This window comes from Callorhinchus milii, unplaced genomic scaffold (assembly GCF_018977255.1).
Source record: "Callorhinchus milii isolate IMCB2004 unplaced genomic scaffold, IMCB_Cmil_1.0 Scaffold7, whole genome shotgun sequence".
NCBI lineage: Eukaryota > Metazoa > Chordata > Chondrichthyes > Chimaeriformes > Callorhinchidae > Callorhinchus > Callorhinchus milii.
In genome coordinates this window covers 13776272-13796964 of record NW_024704748.1, presented here as the reverse complement: position 1 = coordinate 13796964, position 20693 = coordinate 13776272, and the positions used below count along the sequence as shown (strand labels likewise).

The 20693-nt window shown below is 36.7% G+C and overlaps 1 protein-coding gene across 1 annotated transcript in view; it reads left to right on the top strand.

Annotated features, from left to right (window-relative positions):
- The window catches only part of gbf1 (golgi brefeldin A resistant guanine nucleotide exchange factor 1), a 113353-nt gene that overhangs the window by 55723 nt on the left and 36937 nt on the right, over nucleotides 1-20693 (top strand). Inside the window, exons 6-17 of the mRNA XM_042337122.1 lie at nucleotides 1503-1611; nucleotides 4393-4453; nucleotides 9513-9567; nucleotides 12859-13036; nucleotides 14494-14753; nucleotides 15868-16063; nucleotides 16477-16688; nucleotides 16813-16911; nucleotides 17867-18061; nucleotides 19011-19197; nucleotides 19595-19732; nucleotides 20053-20141. Of these exons, the coding sequence (XP_042193056.1) occupies nucleotides 1503-1611; nucleotides 4393-4453; nucleotides 9513-9567; nucleotides 12859-13036; nucleotides 14494-14753; nucleotides 15868-16063; nucleotides 16477-16688; nucleotides 16813-16911; nucleotides 17867-18061; nucleotides 19011-19197; nucleotides 19595-19732; nucleotides 20053-20141 (1779 nt within the window). The remainder of the gene's footprint in view (nucleotides 1-1502; nucleotides 1612-4392; nucleotides 4454-9512; nucleotides 9568-12858; nucleotides 13037-14493; nucleotides 14754-15867; nucleotides 16064-16476; nucleotides 16689-16812; nucleotides 16912-17866; nucleotides 18062-19010; nucleotides 19198-19594; nucleotides 19733-20052; nucleotides 20142-20693) is intronic.

Here is a 20693-nt window from a genome sequence, read left to right as displayed (position 1 = left end):
AGAACTTATAGAACAGAGTAGAATTTTTCAGTTATGGAGAATGGTCTTGCAGGCTAAGTTTAGGCAGAATTTTGGGCGTCCGTTGTCCACACTCCTCCACCTTCCAGGACGGGTTTCTGGAATTCAATCATTACAGGTACCATGGTTAGTTTTCTCGCAGTCGTTGATAGTTTTATCATTGTTCACTGCTGCTTTGTCTGATCAGAACTGGGCACAGACTGAGTATTCAACTTGGGTCCATTCTGGTCTGTTTCACATGAGATGGAGGCTTTACGAACTGGAGCCACCTGGAAGTTCAACAACAACAACAACTTGGATTTATATAGCGCCCTCCACGCTGGACGGTGTCTCAGAGCGCTTCACAATAACGGATCCCGAGGCCGAGCCAGGGGGAGGGGGAAGAACGTGACGAAAGGCGCGGTCAAAAAGAAAGGTCTTTAGCCGAGACCTGAAAATAGGAAGAGTGGGGGCGAGGCGAAGGGAGTGAGGAAGGGAGTTCCAGAGCCAAAGTTGTTCCAGAGCCAAATTGTTCCAGAGTTCCAAAATTGTTTTTTAAACACACTAGATGCACTGATACCCATGTCATTGGAAATGAATACCTAATGGAGGTCGTGCTTTCCAGCCACTACGCCCCCAAATTCTGGGACACTCTCCCTCAATCTCTCCGCTTTGCCCCCTCTCCCCTCTTTCAAGTCCCGTCTGAAGACTTTCCTGTTCGACCGTGCTTACGGCCACCTCCCTCTCCCCCCGGCTTGGAGTCAGGCTCCTCCACTGTTGAGTGCTCTGAGACACTACTCTGCGAGGAGGGTGCTATATAAGTGCAAGTTGTTGTTGTAATGCTAATTGAACACAGGAGTATCTTGTAATACTCATACACATAGTACAAGTACAATATGGCCATAACTGTAGCAATATTAATGTTTTCCTATTTTAGAATGAAAAATGTTACAATATGTACTTTATATATGCACTTAGTGTGAATTTAATAATCAAAACCCCTGCTTTTTACTCATAAATGTGCTACCACATTCTGGAATGTAATTCTCAAATGTGATATCTAGAAACTTACATCTTCAATGAAAAAAGTTAATAACCTACCATATTTAAACTTAATTGACAAAATGTGGCATTTAATATGTTAAAATATGGCATTTAATTATACAATAGAATTGGAGCATTTCTGGAGAGTTCTATGAAAACATAATTTTTTGATGATGTATTTAATGAAGCTTGATGTCCTCATTTTCAAACTGATTTTTAAAAAAATAAACAAATCTGTTATGAAAAAATATTATAACTTCATTATCCAGTCTGAGGGAAATATAATTGAAATAATATCTATCAATAATGTTATGAGGAAAATAACTTATTGTTTATGAGTTCAGAGTACTTTTGGTTTATGCCCATAAATGACTTTTTGTAGGAGAAAAAGTTGAATGTGCATTGAGTAAACAAAAGCACATAGTATTGCATGTTATGGAATGTTTGGTTATGTCTTACAGGTTTTGAGAACATTACTCCTTACTCCTGTTGGTGCTCATCTAACAAATGAATCAGTTTGTGAAATAATGCAGTCATGTTTTCGAATATGTTTTGAAATGAGACTTAGTGGTAAGTTTTTAATTGTTTTATTACTTTGATGATGTCTTTGCTTCTCCAACACCGTTTGTTTGTTTTTGTTTATTTGTATTCTGTCCTCTTGGTCGTTTACAAGGGCTAAATAAGCTGCAAATTCACTGCATGCCACATACTCAAAGATACACTGGTCAAAGGTTGAAAGTGATACTAGTCACACTCACATATTAACATATACATACAGTGTTTTGCTGGTGATGGTGAATTGTAGAGCTAGCTTTTCTTCATGGGTTGCAACAAAATATAGTTTATGGTGTCTCAGCACAATAACTGATCCTCAAGAGTAAAAATTCATGCTCACTGGGTGTATTTTTGCTCTGGATGATCTGGTAGAGCCTGGAACAAGCTATTAAAATTATTTTGTGTGCTTTTGGAATTTGTGTAACATGCTCAGCACAAATACAGGATTCTGATATCAAGTGTTATCTTGTAATATGATTGAAGAAGTGGTTGCAAAATCAATTCTATGAACAGCAACAAATGATCGCTGGAATCTCATGGGGATCCAGTGGCCCATGGATGATTCAATTATAATGTTACTGCACATTTCAAGATGAACATTAGTGAGGCAGAGGTTCGAGATTGACTTAAGGAGTTGAAAACCAATAAACCCACAGGATACTTCTAGATTCAGGGAAGTGATTTATGAAGTGCCCAATTTGAGGAAGTCAATGAATATTGAGGATGGCCTGTAGAATTCTGTCTGTGTAGAAACATTTTCAGCTCTGTTACTATAATCCTGAAAAAATACTAATATTACAATAATAAAGCTGGTCACATCTTTATCACAGTAGTAAAAAGCTGGTTATCTTTAATAAAGTGTTAATTCTGTCCCGCCAAAATGAATGCAGGATTTTTTAAAAAACAATTTTGACATTTTTGCATGTGCTCTGTCATTGTTTTTTTTCCTCCAATTTTTTTTCCTTTTCAAAACTATTTTCTATCTTGCTTCTATCTGTTTTCTTCCAGCTCAGACTGTCCAATTTGGAAGATGAAAGTAACTTTTAAAAAAAAGTGTTCAGTTGGCTGAAATCTATCTTTCCCAGCCAGTTTTACAGCCAATAGGAGGTGGGGTAACTGCATTATATATATGGCCATAATTATGACCTGAAATTCAGTTAGGTTCGACCCCCAATTATCCTTCCTCCACCACATCTGGTCCCTCACCAGCATCGCTTTCTTCCACCTCCGACGCATTGCCCGTCTTCGCCAATATCTCTTTCCGAAAGCCTCTGAATCCCTGGTTCATGCCTATGTCACCTCTCGGCTGGACTATTCTAACGCCCACCTCGCCGGCCTCCCATCCACTACCATCCATAAAATCCAGATTATTCAAAACTCTGCCGCCCACATTCTCACCCGCACCAAACTCCGCTCGCTGATTATCCCAGTCCTTGCCAGACTGCACTGGCTGCCTGTCCCAGAGAGTATTGACTTCAAGATCTTCAACCTTGTATTCAAATCCCTCCACTCCTCTGAACCCCCCTACCTCTTTGACCTCTCTCTTCAAAAAAAGTGCCCGTTGCCTTTGTTCCTCCGGGTCTGGCCTCCTTGTCCCCCGAGTCCTCCGCTCCACCTTCAGCCACTATGCCTCGAGGCTCTGGAACCCCCTTTCTCACTCCCTTCGTTTCGCTCACTCCCTTCCTATTTTCAGGTCTCTGCTGAAGACCTTTCTTTTCGACCGTGCCTTTGGTCACCTTCCTCCTCTCCCCCTGGCTCGGCCCCGGGATCCGTTACTGTGAAGCACTCTGGGACGCCTTCCGGCTTGGAGGGCGCTATATAAATCTAAGTTGTTGTTGAAATCATTCTCACACTTAAAGTGAGGCCACAAGTTGATAAACGTGTCGACCACGAGTACTGGTGGTGCCTGGATGAGAGACCTCATCCAGTGCTCCTAGGATTAACGAGGATTTATTTTAACCAGTCAAATCAGCAATTTTGTTTCCTTCCTTATTTTACATTCTCCACACTTTGCGAGACACTGCAACACTGGCATTCATTTAATAGGGGATGTATATCTTGAGGATGTCATTTCATGAGATAACTTGTGTAATGTACTCTTTATATTGTTACTCTTGTAATTAATAGAAAAGGAAGATAGTTGGGATTCTAGGTGAGTGGGGAAGCTACGACCACCAATAAATAGGTTACAAAGGCAATGCTCATTAAAAATACTTATTAAGCTGCATATAAGTAATTTGTGAAGATGTTGATGCACTTTATACAGACACTGTATTGATACTTCTGTAACGTGAAACGTCTGGCTGCATTTTATGAGGATCACACAATCATAGTGACCTAACTTCTCTCCAAATAGTGGTTGGAGACTGCATTCATGATTTAGCTCTTCTTAGAGCTGAAATTTCATCATTTAATAATAGATAAAATGGGCTTATTATTAGATAGAATTATATTGAGTAAACTGAGGCAAGAAATGTCATATAGTCAATACTTTTAGCACATTATAGTGTTGGGCATTTACATTTAATGTTTGCAGAGGTTATGTGACAAAAAAAACAACATAAGGGCATTCAGCTTTCCAAAGGGATGAACAAAGAGACCTCTGTTTTCTAGTTGATAGTGCTCTAGTGCCATCTTCTGTTTGTGTCAGACAAATGCACTTTAATTTAAAATGGTTTAATAAGTTCTACTTAATCCTTGGTAAACAAAACTAGGAGGGAGGTCCACTTGTTGGAGCCACTTGATAATATCACAATGCATAATGACACCTGTGTTATTTGTTTTTTCCCTCTGCAGAGTTATTGAGGAAATCTGCTGAGCACACACTGGTAGACATGGTGCAGCTGCTGTTCTCAAGGTAGAATACTGAGATTAACCTGTCACAATGCTCCCTTGGGGCTTAGCAATGGCTGCTATATTCTTCAGCATTGCTACGGTATTAAAACAAAAGGTGGACTTGTTTCATCTAATCCTGGGTATTGCTATTTTGCTTTTGAGTAATGCAAATGTAAGTTATTTTTATCCGTTTTAAATTTGTAACTTTTTCTTTGTGTATCATTTGTTCCATCAGTATTATTTTACACATTTGTTCTTTAATAGTTTGATTCCAGGTTTGTCCTGTGTACCCTGCTGTGGCAAAAATGTTCCAAAGATTCAAAGATTTAGTGTAATTTTTTTTGTTCTTTTCATTGTGAGGGATTGTGTTTGATGTGTCAGGTATTTTATATTTGTTCTCTTCAAATTGCAGAATTTTATTATGCTTTTTTCATCTTTTATCTTTCCCCACTTGGATTTTTTTGCCATCTTTAAATTTCTTCTTTCCATTTCTTTCTCTTCCCACTTCCCAAGCTCCAATGTGATTTTTCAACTGAGAAGGCAAGCAGATAACTTGCTCGCTCCAAGTATCTGCCTGTATCACTCTTGAGGTAGCCAATAGGAAATTAATGACATTGATGTGTATTGAGTTATCCTGTGACTTTCAAGTAATATGCTTTTTCCTCTATGATCAGACAAAAATAGGAACTGAGCACCATTCAGGTCACAGTAATGTGAATCACAAGGTCATTTGGTTTAATCTCTTTTATGGTTGTAACTCTGGTTGAATTTAGTACATAGAGAATATGTGGTTAATGACATTTGTAGAACTTGATGAATACTAAGTGATTTTTCTTTGCTGATGTCTCTCTTTGGTGGGTTGTTCCGATCACTATATGTCTGTTCAATTGTTATTCGCGTGGTTCTTGTCAGTACTGTTCCATGCAGATTAGTGATAACGGGAGTTTATTGATGGAACAGTTGTTGTAGAATTAATCCAATCATTGCACAAGTGGTAAAACGTACTTCAGAACATCAGATTTGTTTATCCTAAATATCAGTTCATGGAGGAACATGTTGAACACAACACTAAATGCCTTTGGTTTTTGACCACCCACCCTTGGTTGATCTGTGTGGCATTGAGTTTTTCTATTGAGTGTCACTAATACAATTAACAAACGTTACTTAATAACTGTAGTACAGAACATTCGTACGAGGGCAAGATTGACCTAGAATAAAATGTAATCTTGCTGTATTGCCTGTAAAATTAAATCTAGTTATGATTGAGTTCTTATTGGATTACGTACTACAGTAGCAAATTGGTTTCATAAAATGCAAATTATAGCTGGTTAACTATATTAAACAATGACATTTAAATTAGATTGTTGTTTCTATTATCAAAAAACTCTTTGGTACATTAGAGCTAAATTGGTCCCTTTCATGGAATGTAAATAATTTCAAATCATTTTTAATTTACCTATCTTATTTTTGACTCCGTTTAAAATAATTTCCCTCATTTTGCAAGATTTTATTTATATGTTATTGAATTTTCTTACGGTACACAACCTTTCCAAGTCAACAACACAAACAGAGGACCTGCTAGAACTTCACTATTATCACGCTGTGTATTTGAATAGTACAACTATATGCTGTAATCATATAGCACATTTCACATAAAAGAACATCTTAAAACATTTGATTAATGTAGGTATGGACACAGAGCAGGGAAATAACCTATTTAAAGCCATTGGGCATGAGTTTAGAAGGTATTTGAAGATGGGGAGAGGGTTAACAAAGCAAATTTGTTTTGGAAGAGAGTTCTTGAGGTTGTGGTGTGCTTACTCAACACTCAGTCACAAATGGTGAAGCAAAGTGAATGGACTGAGCAATAGGCTAGAGATGGAAATCGGAGGGTATGGTTGGAATGTAGGGCTCCAGAAGATAGTAATCGGGCAGGGGTGAGATGGAAGGATTTGAAGACAAGCCCAAGGATGTTAAATTTGATCATCTGAGTTGCTGCTTGCCACTTGAGCTTAAGGAAGATGGGGTAATGGATGTTAGGAATTGTGTATCAGTTAGTGTTTCTGGAAAAGGGTATCTGGGAGGGGACAAAAACATTGATGCCACCAGTGTTTCAATACCAGTGAGATAGTGTGAATGAGCAATATCCCAAAGGTGGAAATTAGGTTTGTGAGGTTTTAAATTTAGTTTAGGGTCAAACAAAATATCAAGCCTGTACAGAACCTGGTTTATCTTGAGGGACAATGGGGATGATGACAGAATTTTGGAATGAAGAGGGACATTTCCTGAGGATAGTCAGAGGTTGACCACATTGGCTTGCATGAGCCCAAGAAGGGGTTGTTGAGTAATCAGAAGGTGGATTAGTAGAGGGTGAAAGGAACAGATGGTAATCTTCATATGAGATTAGTTTGATGAGAGCTGGAAGAGGAATGGCAGAGGGCAGGAGCTGTGGTTGTGGAGAGAGTAAGTGCTTGAAGAAATGAGGATTGGTGGAGTAGACTGAGGTAGCAGTTGGTTTCAATTTTGATCATAAAGATGTCCATGAACTTCTCAAATTTGAATCGGAAGTGAAGATTCATGGAGCTGAGGAGAAATTATGCCAAACCATATCTGGCAGTGAATGACAAAGCAGATTGTACACCTTATGCATTTAAGCCTACAGACATTGGATTTGAGGCACAGAGATGTCTGTTGTACCTGGGGGATCGGCGAGGGTGGGAGATGGTCCATTATATCTGAGTACAAGCAAGCTGAAGGCATGCAGTTTTTGAGCTGGTTATTTGTTGCTATGAGGTTGTGGTGGGGTAAAAGATAGAATCAGAATATTACAGCACAAAAGGAGGCCATTCGACCCAACGTACCTGTGACAGCTCTTTGGAAGCGCTACCCAATCAGTTCCACTCCCCCACTTTTTGCCCATATTGCAAATATTTCCTTTCAAGTACCTATCCAATTCCCTTTTGAAAGTTGTTATTGATCTGTTTCCACACGGCTTTCAGGCAATGTATTACAGACTGTAAAAACTTTGTGTAAAAAAAAATTCTCATCTCCCCTCTTTTTTAGCCAGTTATCTTAAATCTATGTCCCCTGGTTAATGACCCACCTGCCAGTGGAAACAGTTTCTCCCTATCTATTCTATCAAAACCACTCATAATTTTGAACATCTCTATTAAATCTCCCCTTAACCCTCTCTTCTCTAAGGAGAACAATCCCAGCTTCGCTAGTCTCTCCACATAACTAAAGTCCCTCAATCTGGTACAATTCTGGTGAATTGCATCCTCTCCAAGGGCTTGATATCCTTCCTAAAATGTATTGCCCAGAATTGGACACAATACTACAGCTGAGGCTTAACCAGTGACTTGCAAAGATGATTCAGATTTTGGTGTTCCACGTTTTTCATGGTGAGGTGTCTGATATCTCTGCTTGATTGTTTACACGCAGTCTTCCCCAAAAGATGGGTAAACTGTTCAGCAAAGTGAGGATAAGCCACATCTTGTCATTCTGGTGCAGGACGTTGGTTCACGTGTGAATAATCCACTGTGTTGCCCTTGTAATGCCTGATTAAATTGCAGGCAATATTCATAAATCCGTTAACTGTTTCTCTACATGGAATGAGTAATGAAAACTTCAAAGAAGGACCTCTCTTCCTCTTCTGCATATACGTTCTAAAGTCCAGCTTTTGTAATTGAACACCCATGGCAAAACTTGCACTGATGTTCTATATTAAGCAATAATAGATAGTGGGAGTGCAGTTAGTTAGATGTGCTTCAAGACAAATAAAGCTGACTCTTGAATTATTGAAATTAATTTATTAAACATTTGCACAAATTTTATATTTGAACATCTTTATATTTCAAATTGTCACCTGTTCTGAAAATCATTATAACTCAGCTATTAGTTTATGTATGGCGTGTTGTGAAAGTCTGACAGCTGACTTACAGGTAACATTTAATAAATGGTTCATAATACATTGCTACCTTCGACCCCACTGAACAACCTAATGGTTATTTATGGCAATAAGTGGAAATGGAATTAACACATGACCTGGCTCCTGTTTGCTACAATAAATGTAAACTAGGAAAAACAGCTTAACCCTTAGAATGCTGCAGGTGAGCAGATTTGTATGGTGTGATAAAATCATGTTAATCTTGAGATTCTGGGCTTTTCATTGGCTTCATAGAAGAACTGTAATACCAGCAAATCCTTTTCTTTTTTTAAAAAAAGCTTTGGTCACTGTAATAACAAGAGCAGAATTGGAGACTTGTGACAGGCTGGTAAGTTTGTGATGGGCATGAGTTTTGACCATTTTGTTGTTCTGGTTGCTGGAAATGTCCTGCAAGGTAAACAGAGAGGATTCACCAGCCTGAGAATGAAACCACAAACCTTCTTCCTTGCTTTTCTAAACAATTCTGTACTATAAATGTAGCATGTGACGCGGAATAATTGGGCCGAAAGGCCAATTTCTGTGCCATCTTTTTCTTTGCATCATTGGATACCACTGTTTTTGAATAGGTGACAAATGGCTCAGAGTATCTCATTTACAAGAATAGAACAAGCGTACGATCAAATACGTTGAGCGAGCATTAAAAAAAGCAATGGGTGCTACTTCCATTTTGTTGGGTAGTTATTATATCCAAAAAAGGCTGACCAGGCAAATATCACAAATATCATTTGATTGAGCTCATTCATAATTGCTAGTTAGAAAAAAATCATGAAGTAGGTATATCATTTTAATTGTCATCTATATGTGGTTAACAATTGTCCCTTGAGGATGAATTAGAAAGCTTCAGTCTCTCATCTTTGGCTAAAGAGTGAGCTGCAAGAGCAGCTTCAATAGTTTGTAAAGTTCCTCCGAATTTTAAGAGATTAGAGCCTTGAGTGAAACCAGTTTTGTTTGGTAGCATTTTATTTGTGTATTTAGGTTTAATTTTTTAGTCTCCAGCTTTTTATTTTACAGTTGACCATCAGGATAAAATGCATTTGTATCTGTCGGCATTTAAAAAAGAGAAAACATATTTATTTAAAAAACATGCTTCAGATGTAGTTTTTGTGACTTTCTTTGTTTGTATTATATTCCATAGGCTACCTCAGTTCAAAGAAGAAGCCAAGAGCTTTGTGGGAACCAGTATGAAGAAGGTATACAACACAATTGCTGTTTTGATTCCTGGACTACAGTGGCAATTTGCCTGAAATGCAGCAGTTTGCTTAATTTAGTCCATCCTGTTTTCCAGTGTTTTCTTTGCTTGTTCACATTAAGATCTCATTTTGACTTATTTGTGCTTGGCATTGGTTCTGCATTGTTTCTTATAGGATTCCAAATTTTAAATAAAAACATTTGAAATGGTATAATGGCAGAGATCACCATTTGACAGGAAATTGAGGATTATTTATTCTTTGAAACTTTTGAAATGCAAAATTTGATTTGTTATTTTAAATTGCTAAATGGTAGACAATTACTTTTTTTTTAGTCCAGTCAAATGATGATCTTTGCCTTCAGTGCTGTTACGTGCTCTCTCACCTGCTTTTGAAAAAAAGACATTTTAACTACTGGTGCAAGTATTAAGTTGACGAACTCCGAAAGAAAACTGAAGGGGTATAGAATGTTCCAGAAGGATTACATTGAAAAAGTAGGCATAATAACCTTGTATGTTCAGAATAATTCAAAGATTTAAGAAGTTGAATCGACATGTCAGGGAAATACACAGAATGATTTAGAGCTGTTTGCCTTAAATTCAGATACAGAGTAAAGGATTAACATGATCTGTGCTAAGGGAAGAAGGATATGTAAAGACAATGACATTGTAATAATGGATGACGCCAAATGTAATCAAGGAATTCATCAATAACAGTATTGGAACAAAAAATTCTGTTTTTCGTGGAGGCATATATAATGTACACCCTTGCACCAGTATCAATCACTGGCAACAAATTACTACACTGTTGTACAGATTATGCTTTATTTGACTGAATATATTCTCTTTCCTTCTCTAAGATAAAAGTAACCAGGAATAGATCTTGTGTTTCTTAGTGTGTGGGTAGGAATGCTGAAAACTGCATAGTCCTTTCACTGCATGTTAAAGACTGCATGCATTTTACTGCAAACTGAAGTACTGCTTGAACTTCTGTCATCGCAAAAGTCAAAATGCCAACCTAATTCCTGTCCCCAAAATGGAGTATAGTTGAATTAGGAATCTGTTGAACAAAGCTGTTTAGTATTGAGATTTGCATACTTGCACCATCATTAGTATAAATGTCCAGCAGTCAATTTTCTTGTTCAGACATCAACAGTTGGTCATTTTTGTCACATCAGAAATTTCTGCTACATGATGATTCTAAATAAGGTACAAACAACAACAACAACAACAAATTACATTTGTAGAGCACCTTTCACGTCAGGAGGACGTCCCAAGGCGCTGATATTCATCTTGAATGGTAAACTATGTCCTCGCTATACTGTCTTTAAATTTTGTGTGCTGATCGCATGGAATGTGTTGAGTGATGCATGATGTCATCTTGAAGCCATGTGGGGACTTTTACTTGAAGGTGGACTTTAGTGAAGACAGCTAAGGCATGATTAGGTTTTAATTTGTAAACTGTACATTATAATGAGGATTTTTCTAATTTCCTCATTAAAATATAATTGTTTACTGCGACTGTTAATATTATTAATCCCTGCATTTGTTACTATATTTCAGCCTAAATTGGATATGCTGAATGTTTATTTAACCCCATAATTACAAACTCATTTTGCAAATTTATTTCACTAATTATTGGTAACTGTAATTTTTTCCCCCGAGGCTTACACTATCTCGTGGAAAAATAAACGAGTACAGGTAAGGATGTTATACTGATGCAAAATGTGTCAGTCCAAGGAAAGGCATCAGTCCCTCCCTGATGGCTGAACATTTATTTTAGCTTATTATGGGTAGGGGATCTCTACTTTATTAACAAAGCTCAATACATTTGTTTCTTTATTGAAAAAAGATATGAAATGTGAATTTAAAAGAAATTACTTTTTCCTGTGTTAATGTACTCAATATACCAAAGAAACAGGTTTTATTCAGGTTCAACAAATCCAATGCAGGGTGTTTATAAGGTGTACACTGTTTGAAGATACAATCTTATAATTCAACCCATATGGGATATCTTTCCTCTGCTTCCTCCCACGCCTTCTCTATTTTTTTTATTAGCATTCAGAATTTCTTTGCTAGTTCCCTTTCTTTCATTTTGTGTGCTGTTGATCAGTTTCACATGTGTAATTGGAGGAATTCATCATTTCATCGCTGTGAATTTTATTTTTTGTCANTTTTTTCTTGTGAGAGAATATACTGTTGCTTTCAGTTATTAGTATTAAGCATTCATTTTCAAATGATAGCTTGATATTCCTATGTATACAGTATGCTTCAAGATAACTTTCTTGTAACTTTGACTTGAAAAAATTAATTTGTTTATGAAAACATTTTGGTTATGTAGTAAGACTGTAATCTTGTTTTTTTTAAAATTGACATTCTCTGATTTTTTTAAACTGCTTCAAACAAATTGATTCTTCCTGGAAAAACATAAGTCTTAAATTCTGTATGAAGAGTTTTTATAGAATCTACATTTAAAGCTGATTTGACACTGTGCATTTGTGCCATTGTGCATTCTAATTTCTTTAGTTTCTTCAGTTGGAATAAAATACTGTAGGTTCATTGTAGGTTGAATCAAAGCCATATTTAGATAGTTTATCTACTTCAATGTAAAGCAAAATGCATTCCTGATTATTTTTTAACTTGTTCTCCTGATTCCTATCACTTCCTATGCAATTTTCTAAATCTCACATACCAGCTCTTATCCCCTTCCTTGATAAGAATATGTGTATTGTAAAATAATGATTGATTAACACATTGAACTGAAAACAACTTCTGCATTTATGTATTTTATTTAGTGATTTATTTGTGTGAACATTTAGACTTACGGTGTGAACACTGATAGTCGTTGTAAGTACAAAAAGGGAATTACCCCCACATTAAAAGTGAAAATGTATATATTATAAAAGCAATTATTTCAAGGTACAATCAGATTTTGTTCAAATAGTAGTTACCACATGAGTGTTGTATGTCTGATACATGACATCATCAGAACTCTTTGATTTGGATGTAGTCTCTGCCATTCACAGGTATCTTGTTCTATTATTAATTATAATATAACAGACTATTGCATTTACCGAAGTGTTAACAAATTTAGAATTCAGAATACTTTCTTATTTCTGAATCAAACTTCAAAGAAGACTCAAAGCTGTGTGCTGAACAATATATTTAAGGTTCAGTTTCATATTTTAAACAATATCCTGTTGAATTGATGCAAAAACAAAGATGTGGTCAAGGAAATAAAGCTTTGTTTATATTTATCAGAATCATAATGTTGAGGTTTTTATTCAATTCACAGCTTAAGATGAGAGCAGGAGGAATGAGCGACTCCTCTAAGTGGAAAAAACAAAAGAAATCGCCACGACCATCTCGTCATGTCACTAAACTTCCCTCAGCGTCAGAGCAGCAATCCTTACCTGGACAGGTTTTATATAGTTCTGGAAGCACTGTACCTCAGCTGTTAAACAGCAACGCAGGTAAGGTTTAACTTTGTTTATTGATCCCAGAAACTTATTCAAATAACAATAACCATGAATGAGTGACCAATTTATTGGGAGGATTGTTCCAACCACTATACCCGAATCTCTGGAACTCCCTGCCTCAATCCCTCCGTCTTGTCCTGTTTTGGGACGTCCTCCCGACATGAAAGGCGCTATACAAATGTAATTTTGAAGTTCAAATCACATCTGAAGACTTTCCTCTTTGACTGTGCCTTTGGTCACCTCCTTTCCTTTGCAGCTCAGCGTCAAGCCACACTGCTGTTAAGTACCCCAAGACACTATTTGCATGAAGGGCCTATCTAATTGCAAGTTGTTGTTTACTAGAATGCGGGGAGAAATTCCCTTTTTGAATAGTGCCATGGGATCTTTAATGACTACATGAATCAGCACAATGCACCTTGGCTTGCCTCATCTGAAGGTTGGCCCCTCTGACATTGCAGCACCATTAATAAAAACATTATTACCACCACTTCTGTTATTATACTGGAGTGTGATCCTGGATTATGAAATAATCCTGATGAGATCTTACTTTTCCCTATTCATTTCTGTTCATATTAGAGTGTGTTCATCTGAATTATGGCTTACAATGCATCATTGGAACTGGCTTTGAGGTACTATTTCAGATGATCAAGTGAGAAACATTAAAAAGGTGCCCTGAGTTAATAAATATTCATTCGTTAAGCTCCTTACCCAGTGAAGATGAAAACAAAATTACATTGTGTATTGACGTGGCTCATTTAGCAGTACTCTGACATCTGGGTTAGAAGGTTATGGAATTCATAGATTCATAGAATGTTATGGCACAGAAGGAGGCCATTCGGCCCATCGAGTCTGTGCCTGCTCTTTGACAGAGCAAGTCACTTTCACTAACAACCCAATGGGACTTTAGTATAGTCTACTCTGACACTCAATCCTGAGAATTGCATTGTTGCCGAAGCACATTTCTTCAATTGAGTCGTTTAACAGAAGTTAAGTTTGTCTCTTCTTCAGGGCACATTAAAAATCCCAGGACAGGATACGGTTTAAAAAGAGATAGGAGGTCTGGGTAAAAATAATTCAGATAAAAGTTTAACAAGTGAAATTGAAAAGGTAGTCATTTGCCTTATGCCTATTTGTGGCATCTTGCTAACTGCAGTGAGTCAAATGACCCATTTTTTCAGTTGTTTGCCACCTTTGACCAAAAAACAGTCACTGCACTTGACAATAATTATTGTAAAACACTTTGAACCTTTTTGATGTGATTAGGTGCTATAAAATGAAAGTTCTTTCTTACTTTGAATAAAGTGAGCACAGTAGAATGTTCCCATAGTTATTAAATTGATGAGACTTTTCAATGAATTTCAAGTAGTCAAATATTGTTTGTGGATGGGGGAATGAGTGTATAAATCCAGCCTTTAAACGTAGCATTTATATTTCTTGGTTTATTTTTAAAGGTGAAGCACCCTTCCTGGATCAAGCAGTTGTATCTGTGGCGCCTACAACTTTTACTTCAACTTCTATTAATGAAGCCCTATCCTCTGTCTCGAGTCCTACCACAGACAGTGGCATGGAATTTTCTTCCAAGACAACATCAAAGGAAGATCTTAGTGACCTTGACCAGCTGAGCTCTGCAGGTGCCACTCCATTAAATACCCCTTCTGGCGAGTGTGGCAACGACAAAATGGAAGATCCACCTGTTCAGCAGGAGTCTCTGGTAAATGCTGCAGTTGGTAGAAATGTTTTTCCCGCTTTTTTAATTTCTCTTGTTAAACTTTTGACTTGTCATTGTGTTTTCTTCAATTTTACCTCAAGTATTGCACACAATTCTGGCTGCCGTATAACAGTTAAGGAGGTCTTGAAATGGGGGAAGGGTACAGTGAAGGGCAACTAGATTGACAGCTGAAATTAGGCACCTGAATTATGAGAAGAGGCTATGGAAGTTAAGAATTTTCACACTAAAAAGCAGAAAGGTCAGAGGAGATGTTAATGGTGTTCATGTTCCTAAGGGGTGTATATAAACTGAAAACAATTAAGGGGTATTTGAGATAGAAATTTTGTTTTTGTAGTTTTGTTTCACTTTGGCTCTGGCTAGCCAGATGAAGTGTTTTTCTGGTACTGTGTAATCCTATATTCCTTTGTTCACATCTTGCAATGTTACTGGACTGGAAACAGTGGTACAGAAGTGTGAATCTTTTGTAGGCATAGAAACAGTGTGATGACAAGCATGTATCCAATTCAGTTTTCATCATATACATTTAATATGGAACTTATTCCTGAATTCAGCTCAGACTGATGATGGATAATATTATTGTGTAGAATTATGAAAAGGGTCATAAATTAAATGATTTTGCCCTATGTTAACACAGATCCAATAATATTGTGCCTTTGGCCTGTTGTAATTTGAACACTTGCCAGCAAAGATCCTGAGGCATGAAATTCCATGTAGTCCTAACCTGCAAGACCGTTATGCTTTAAAATTAAAGATCACATAGAAATTCTATAATTCTGTTTTAATTTGGTATCTTGCTTTCTGCTAGTCCAAAAACGAACTGGCTTCTGAGCTAAGACTGAAGATGGAATTTTCCATAATCCACTAATTTTAAAACAAAATAGTCTAAAAGGAGAAGACGAGGTGGAATTGTAGACTTACCAGTCTGTCACTGCTAAAGAACGCTAGCATAAGAGGTGAACATCCCGCTTTTCAAGCAGACAACAACAAGTAGTGCTGTCGACATGTATAGGAAGATGGAGACCTATTATTGTACCCTGACATGGTGTTTATGTTCACCTACATAGATGAGTTATTCCGAAATTTGACTTTGTTGCAGAAGGGTGGAAGAATGGAAAGCTATTTGCCTAAGGAAGCGAAGACTCAATCCACATCTATAGAGTCTATTCCAGAAGTTTTAGAAGATCGTGACTCGCTCACGGAAACCTCTGATACTGCATCCATCCATGAAGTACACGACATGGACTACGTTAACCCTCGTGGGGTTAGGTTTACACAATCAATACAGAAAGAAGGTATGTATTAGTATTGTTATATGATCTGATAGTGAATACATGAACATTAAATTGCTGGTGTAAAGGTTAATATTCATTTGAATGCTAAGAGAAATTTGCAGCATTCATATTATCAATATTGCATGGCGCAACCTGGCAATTGGTATGGTTGATTGTTCAGATGCTGTTTTTGTTTCTGTCTTAGTGTATAAATAAACATATAAATATACCTTTTCTATTATAAGTAAGTTGTCGAGACAGGATGACTTTGCTGGCAACCAAAAGAATGCAAGAGTGGAATCTCCGCAAATTTTTTTCTTTCCCCTCCATAGTTTGAAGGAAACTCATCAAAAATTGTGTTCCTCACCACACCGGAAATGACACTATTGTGTATATGATTCACTTGGTTTAACATGAAACTATTTGTCTTTCAGGTGCAGCCCTGGTTCCATATGGCTTGCCTTGTATACGTGAACTGTTCCGTTTTCTTATCTCCCTCACAAATCCACATGACCGTCACAACTCTGAGGTCATGATTCACATGGGTTTACAGCTGCTTACAATTGCATTGGAATCAGCACACATTGCCAACTATGTGTCATTGCTTGGTCTTGTTAAAGATGAACTTTGTCGCCATCTGTTTCAGGTACCATTTTGATATTTCATCAGATGTTTGGGGCTTAACCTATTACTACAGGTTACTAAATTTACTGAACAGTATTATAAACGTCTTAAAATAACAACAGGCTTCGATGTCATTTCTTTTTCAGTTGCTGAGTATAGAACGTCTTAATTTGTATGCTACTTCTCTCAGGCTGTGCTTCCTTTTGTTTGAGAGTATGAGGGAGCATCTTAAGTTCCAACTTGAGGTAGGTGGAACATAGATTTTAACATGAGATCTGTCCATTCATTTATTGAGACCCGTTTCACATATTGTTTCAATCAGGATCAGTGAAAGCAACTCATAGAGTAAGAAGGCATCATTTAAGATGATTAGCAAAGGGGGCGATTGGGAACAATATTTATTTACATAGAGTTGGTTGGATGAGGAATGCCCTGCTGAGTGTGGTGATCAAATAGAATCCATATCAATTTTCAAGAGGGAGCTGGATAGATATCTAAAAAGGAGTGATTCGCTGGATTATAGTGAAAAGACGGTTAAATAGGACTGAATGGTTTGCTGCTTCAAAGAGCCAGCACAAATACATTGATCGGAATAGCCTTCTTCTGTGTTGTACATTTCTACGGTCCAAATCTAGTTCTATGGATGGGGAGATGAGGGCTAGAATTGGGTGTGCACAGCTAAAAATTTATGGTCCCCAAATAACAAAGGCATATACTGGTATCTGAAATATATTTGCTTCTGGAAAGCTTTCTGATATTTTGACATTTAAGTAATTTACCTAATGACTACTTCAAAATAAATGAACATGCAGTTTTCATATAGTTGGGTAGTTGACAAATTATCCTAGAAATGTAATTGATTTTACATGTTCACATAGCAAGTGATCAGAATAGCATAGAGACAGGAAGGCTTTGAGTTCCACGGAATTCTCCTTCCAGTTGATTTTTTAGTTTATTTGTTTAGAATTTGAATATTTTAAGAGAGAAACCATTGCAAATCCAAATGTGAAATTTGTGATGTTTTACACAGCTTACTGATGCTTTAAATATCCATATGCAGTATGGACGTTTATGTGTAACAAGAGTTGGTAGTGATGTATGTTTAGTGTGTTGTTGATCCAGACCACTCTGATATGCGGGGTATATTTGAACTAGCAAATTGTAACTGTGATTAAAAGATCCATTATTTTTTTTTCCAAGATGTATTTGAAAAAACTAATGGAATTAATAACATCAGAAAACCCCAAAATGCCATATGAAATGAAGGAAATGGCTTTGGAAGCTCTTGTCCAACTATGGCGAATCCCAAGCTTTGTCACAGAACTGTACATCAATTTTGATTGTGATTTCTACTGTTGTAATCTTTTTGAAGATCTTACAAAGCTACTTTCCAAGGTATGTTTTGGTAAACAGACTTTGGAGCATAATTAAATCATCCTGATGAGGATTTCTAAAATATATTACTTAAAAATCATAATTTTTGACTTTAATTGTAAAATAATGCAAGATTTGAATCAACAGCTCGCGTTTTAGCATTGATTTACAGTTGTAATGTGTTCCAGAGAAAACAATATTTTGTTATGCTTCTTGTCCACTGAAGATTTAAATCATAAAAATGCTTCATCACTGAAATTGTTTCTGACTTAGCAAGCAAAGCATGCTTTCTTTATTGTTAATGATAGCAAGAGCAGGAAATTGTCAGAATGTTAGAATGTCAGTGTGGAAACATTATCAATGATTAGCAGATAATAGCTTCTTCTGTGTTTTTTAATCTAGACAGCAGTGCCATCTTTAATATTTCAAGCTCAGGTGTCAAGTTTACTTTACAACTCCATAAATATATTTGTTCCTTTGCTATTATAAGAGGATAGCATCCAAGGTCAGGGAATGAAAGGGGTTGGGCAAATGCTGAATTTATAGTTGTTTAGTAGGTTTAACTCCATTTGTTGGTTTTATGTGCAAGAACATTGACAGATGTTAACATATGTTTCATTCTTTGCATTCTTGAAGTTCAACAACAACAAAATACAACAACAAAATTACATTTATAGAGCGCCCTTCACGTCGGGAGGATGTCTCAAAGCGCTGCTTCAGAATGATATAATAATAATAATCCTTCCATTTGATAAAGCACCTTATCACATCTTCGAGACGTCTCAAAGCTCTTCACAGAATAATCTGTAAATTGAAGTGACTGCATATTTTGTGGGGGAAATGAGGCAGCCAATTGCGCACAGCAGTGTCCCACAAATAGTCGTGGGATATCACATAATTAATGACCATCTTGTGATTTAATTGTGTTCTCTCTGTTGGTTTATTACTGAGCTTTTCTTTTTACTTCTAGAATGCTTTTCCTGTATCTGGACAGCTATACACCACCCATTTGTTGTCACTTGAGGCTTTGCTAACAGTTATTGACAGCACTGAAGCTCATTGCCAAGCAAGAGTTCTCAATAATACTTTACAGCAGGACAAAAAGGATGCAAATAAATCAACAATAGAAATGAAGAATAGCAAAGACATCACGAATGGTAAGAAGTAGTGAAAATCTTCACCTCTCTTCCTGTGCATGCATGGCTCTCACAGGAAGCAATTTCAGCCATGACTTCTATTACTTTTTATTAACTCACATCACCTGTATCTTTCTAATCCTGTTGCCTCGTCCTTTCTCAGTCTCTCAACATTCATACTTTAGAATTATGCTGCAGTGCTTCTATAGTACAGGTCTACAGTATACTATAAGATCACTCTGCTAAACTGAGACGTTATAACCAGATTCCCTTGTATTCTCATTTGGATTATCTATGAATATAAGGTTTCAATGAACACAAAATTCACACAAGCGTTATATTTATGTATTATTTTAATGAAATTATACTACTTGGTTTTTGCTTTTCTTAATTCTGCAGTATTTTACTTGCTGTGCAGGTGTTGAAAGATCAGGGACTAATCGGAGTTTGCCTGTTTTCGATGTGGAAACCTCTGTACCTCATCCACCCACCAGTGGTCACCTTATGGCTCACAAGATGAAACTAGGACGACAGGTTGCAGAGCAAAATGAAACTGGTAAAGCTTTCATTTAAATTGAGAGATTTTCAGACCAGTTTGTGTAACTTATGATAATGGCTTGCACCTCAATAACTGGTACAATTCTAAGTCTTCTAAGGAACACGTGCCAATCTTTCAATGGCCTCCATTTGGAGCAAACATCTATGCAAAAATCCACTTTTTATTAATAAAATGTACTTATAATATAAAAGTAGACTTTGAAGCAGAGATTGAGCTTCTGACTTTACATATGTAAAGGACTATTTTTTTGTTATACTGAATGGAAATATTTGTTTTAAATACTGTGGAAGATTTCTCACAAATATGTTTCTCTGCAGTTGAGAAAAAGATTCCGAAGAAACCACCTCGATTTTCTTCTTTTCTACCAAGTGCTGAAGAGTTGTCCGAGATTAAAAGCAAGAAGAAGGTAATATACATTGTTGTAGGTAGAAACTGAATGTGGCATTCCTTAAACAGTAAAATCCTTATTGTTTGATCTATCTGATAAAATTGGGTACTTAATCTTTTAAAATTCCTTTCCAAACTGCAATGAGTTAATTTAATGAGTTAAATAGTTAATTGAATAAAAATGATACAGCTCATCCTTGTTAAGTTGCTTCCTTCTAGCTTCTTTACTGATATTACGTTGTCTAAAATACCTGCTTACAAAAAAAAGTATGATTTTAGAATGAATTGTTTCTCTGCTCCCAAAGTTTCTTGTGTAACGCAGATAACACCAGCAAGAATTGAATGTCAGAATACCTTGCTACGCTATGAAGCATGCAGTTTTCTTTACCTCATTGGGATACACCTTGCTTTCTTCCCTCTGATACATCGAATAAGATTGGGAGCTTTCTGCACATAACTCTGAAGAGGACGAGAAATTTTTAAACGATAATGTTTATTACATTACAAAACACTTCATTCATTGGGTATACATAACAATATGTGCACAGATGGACATGGAACAGTTCATATC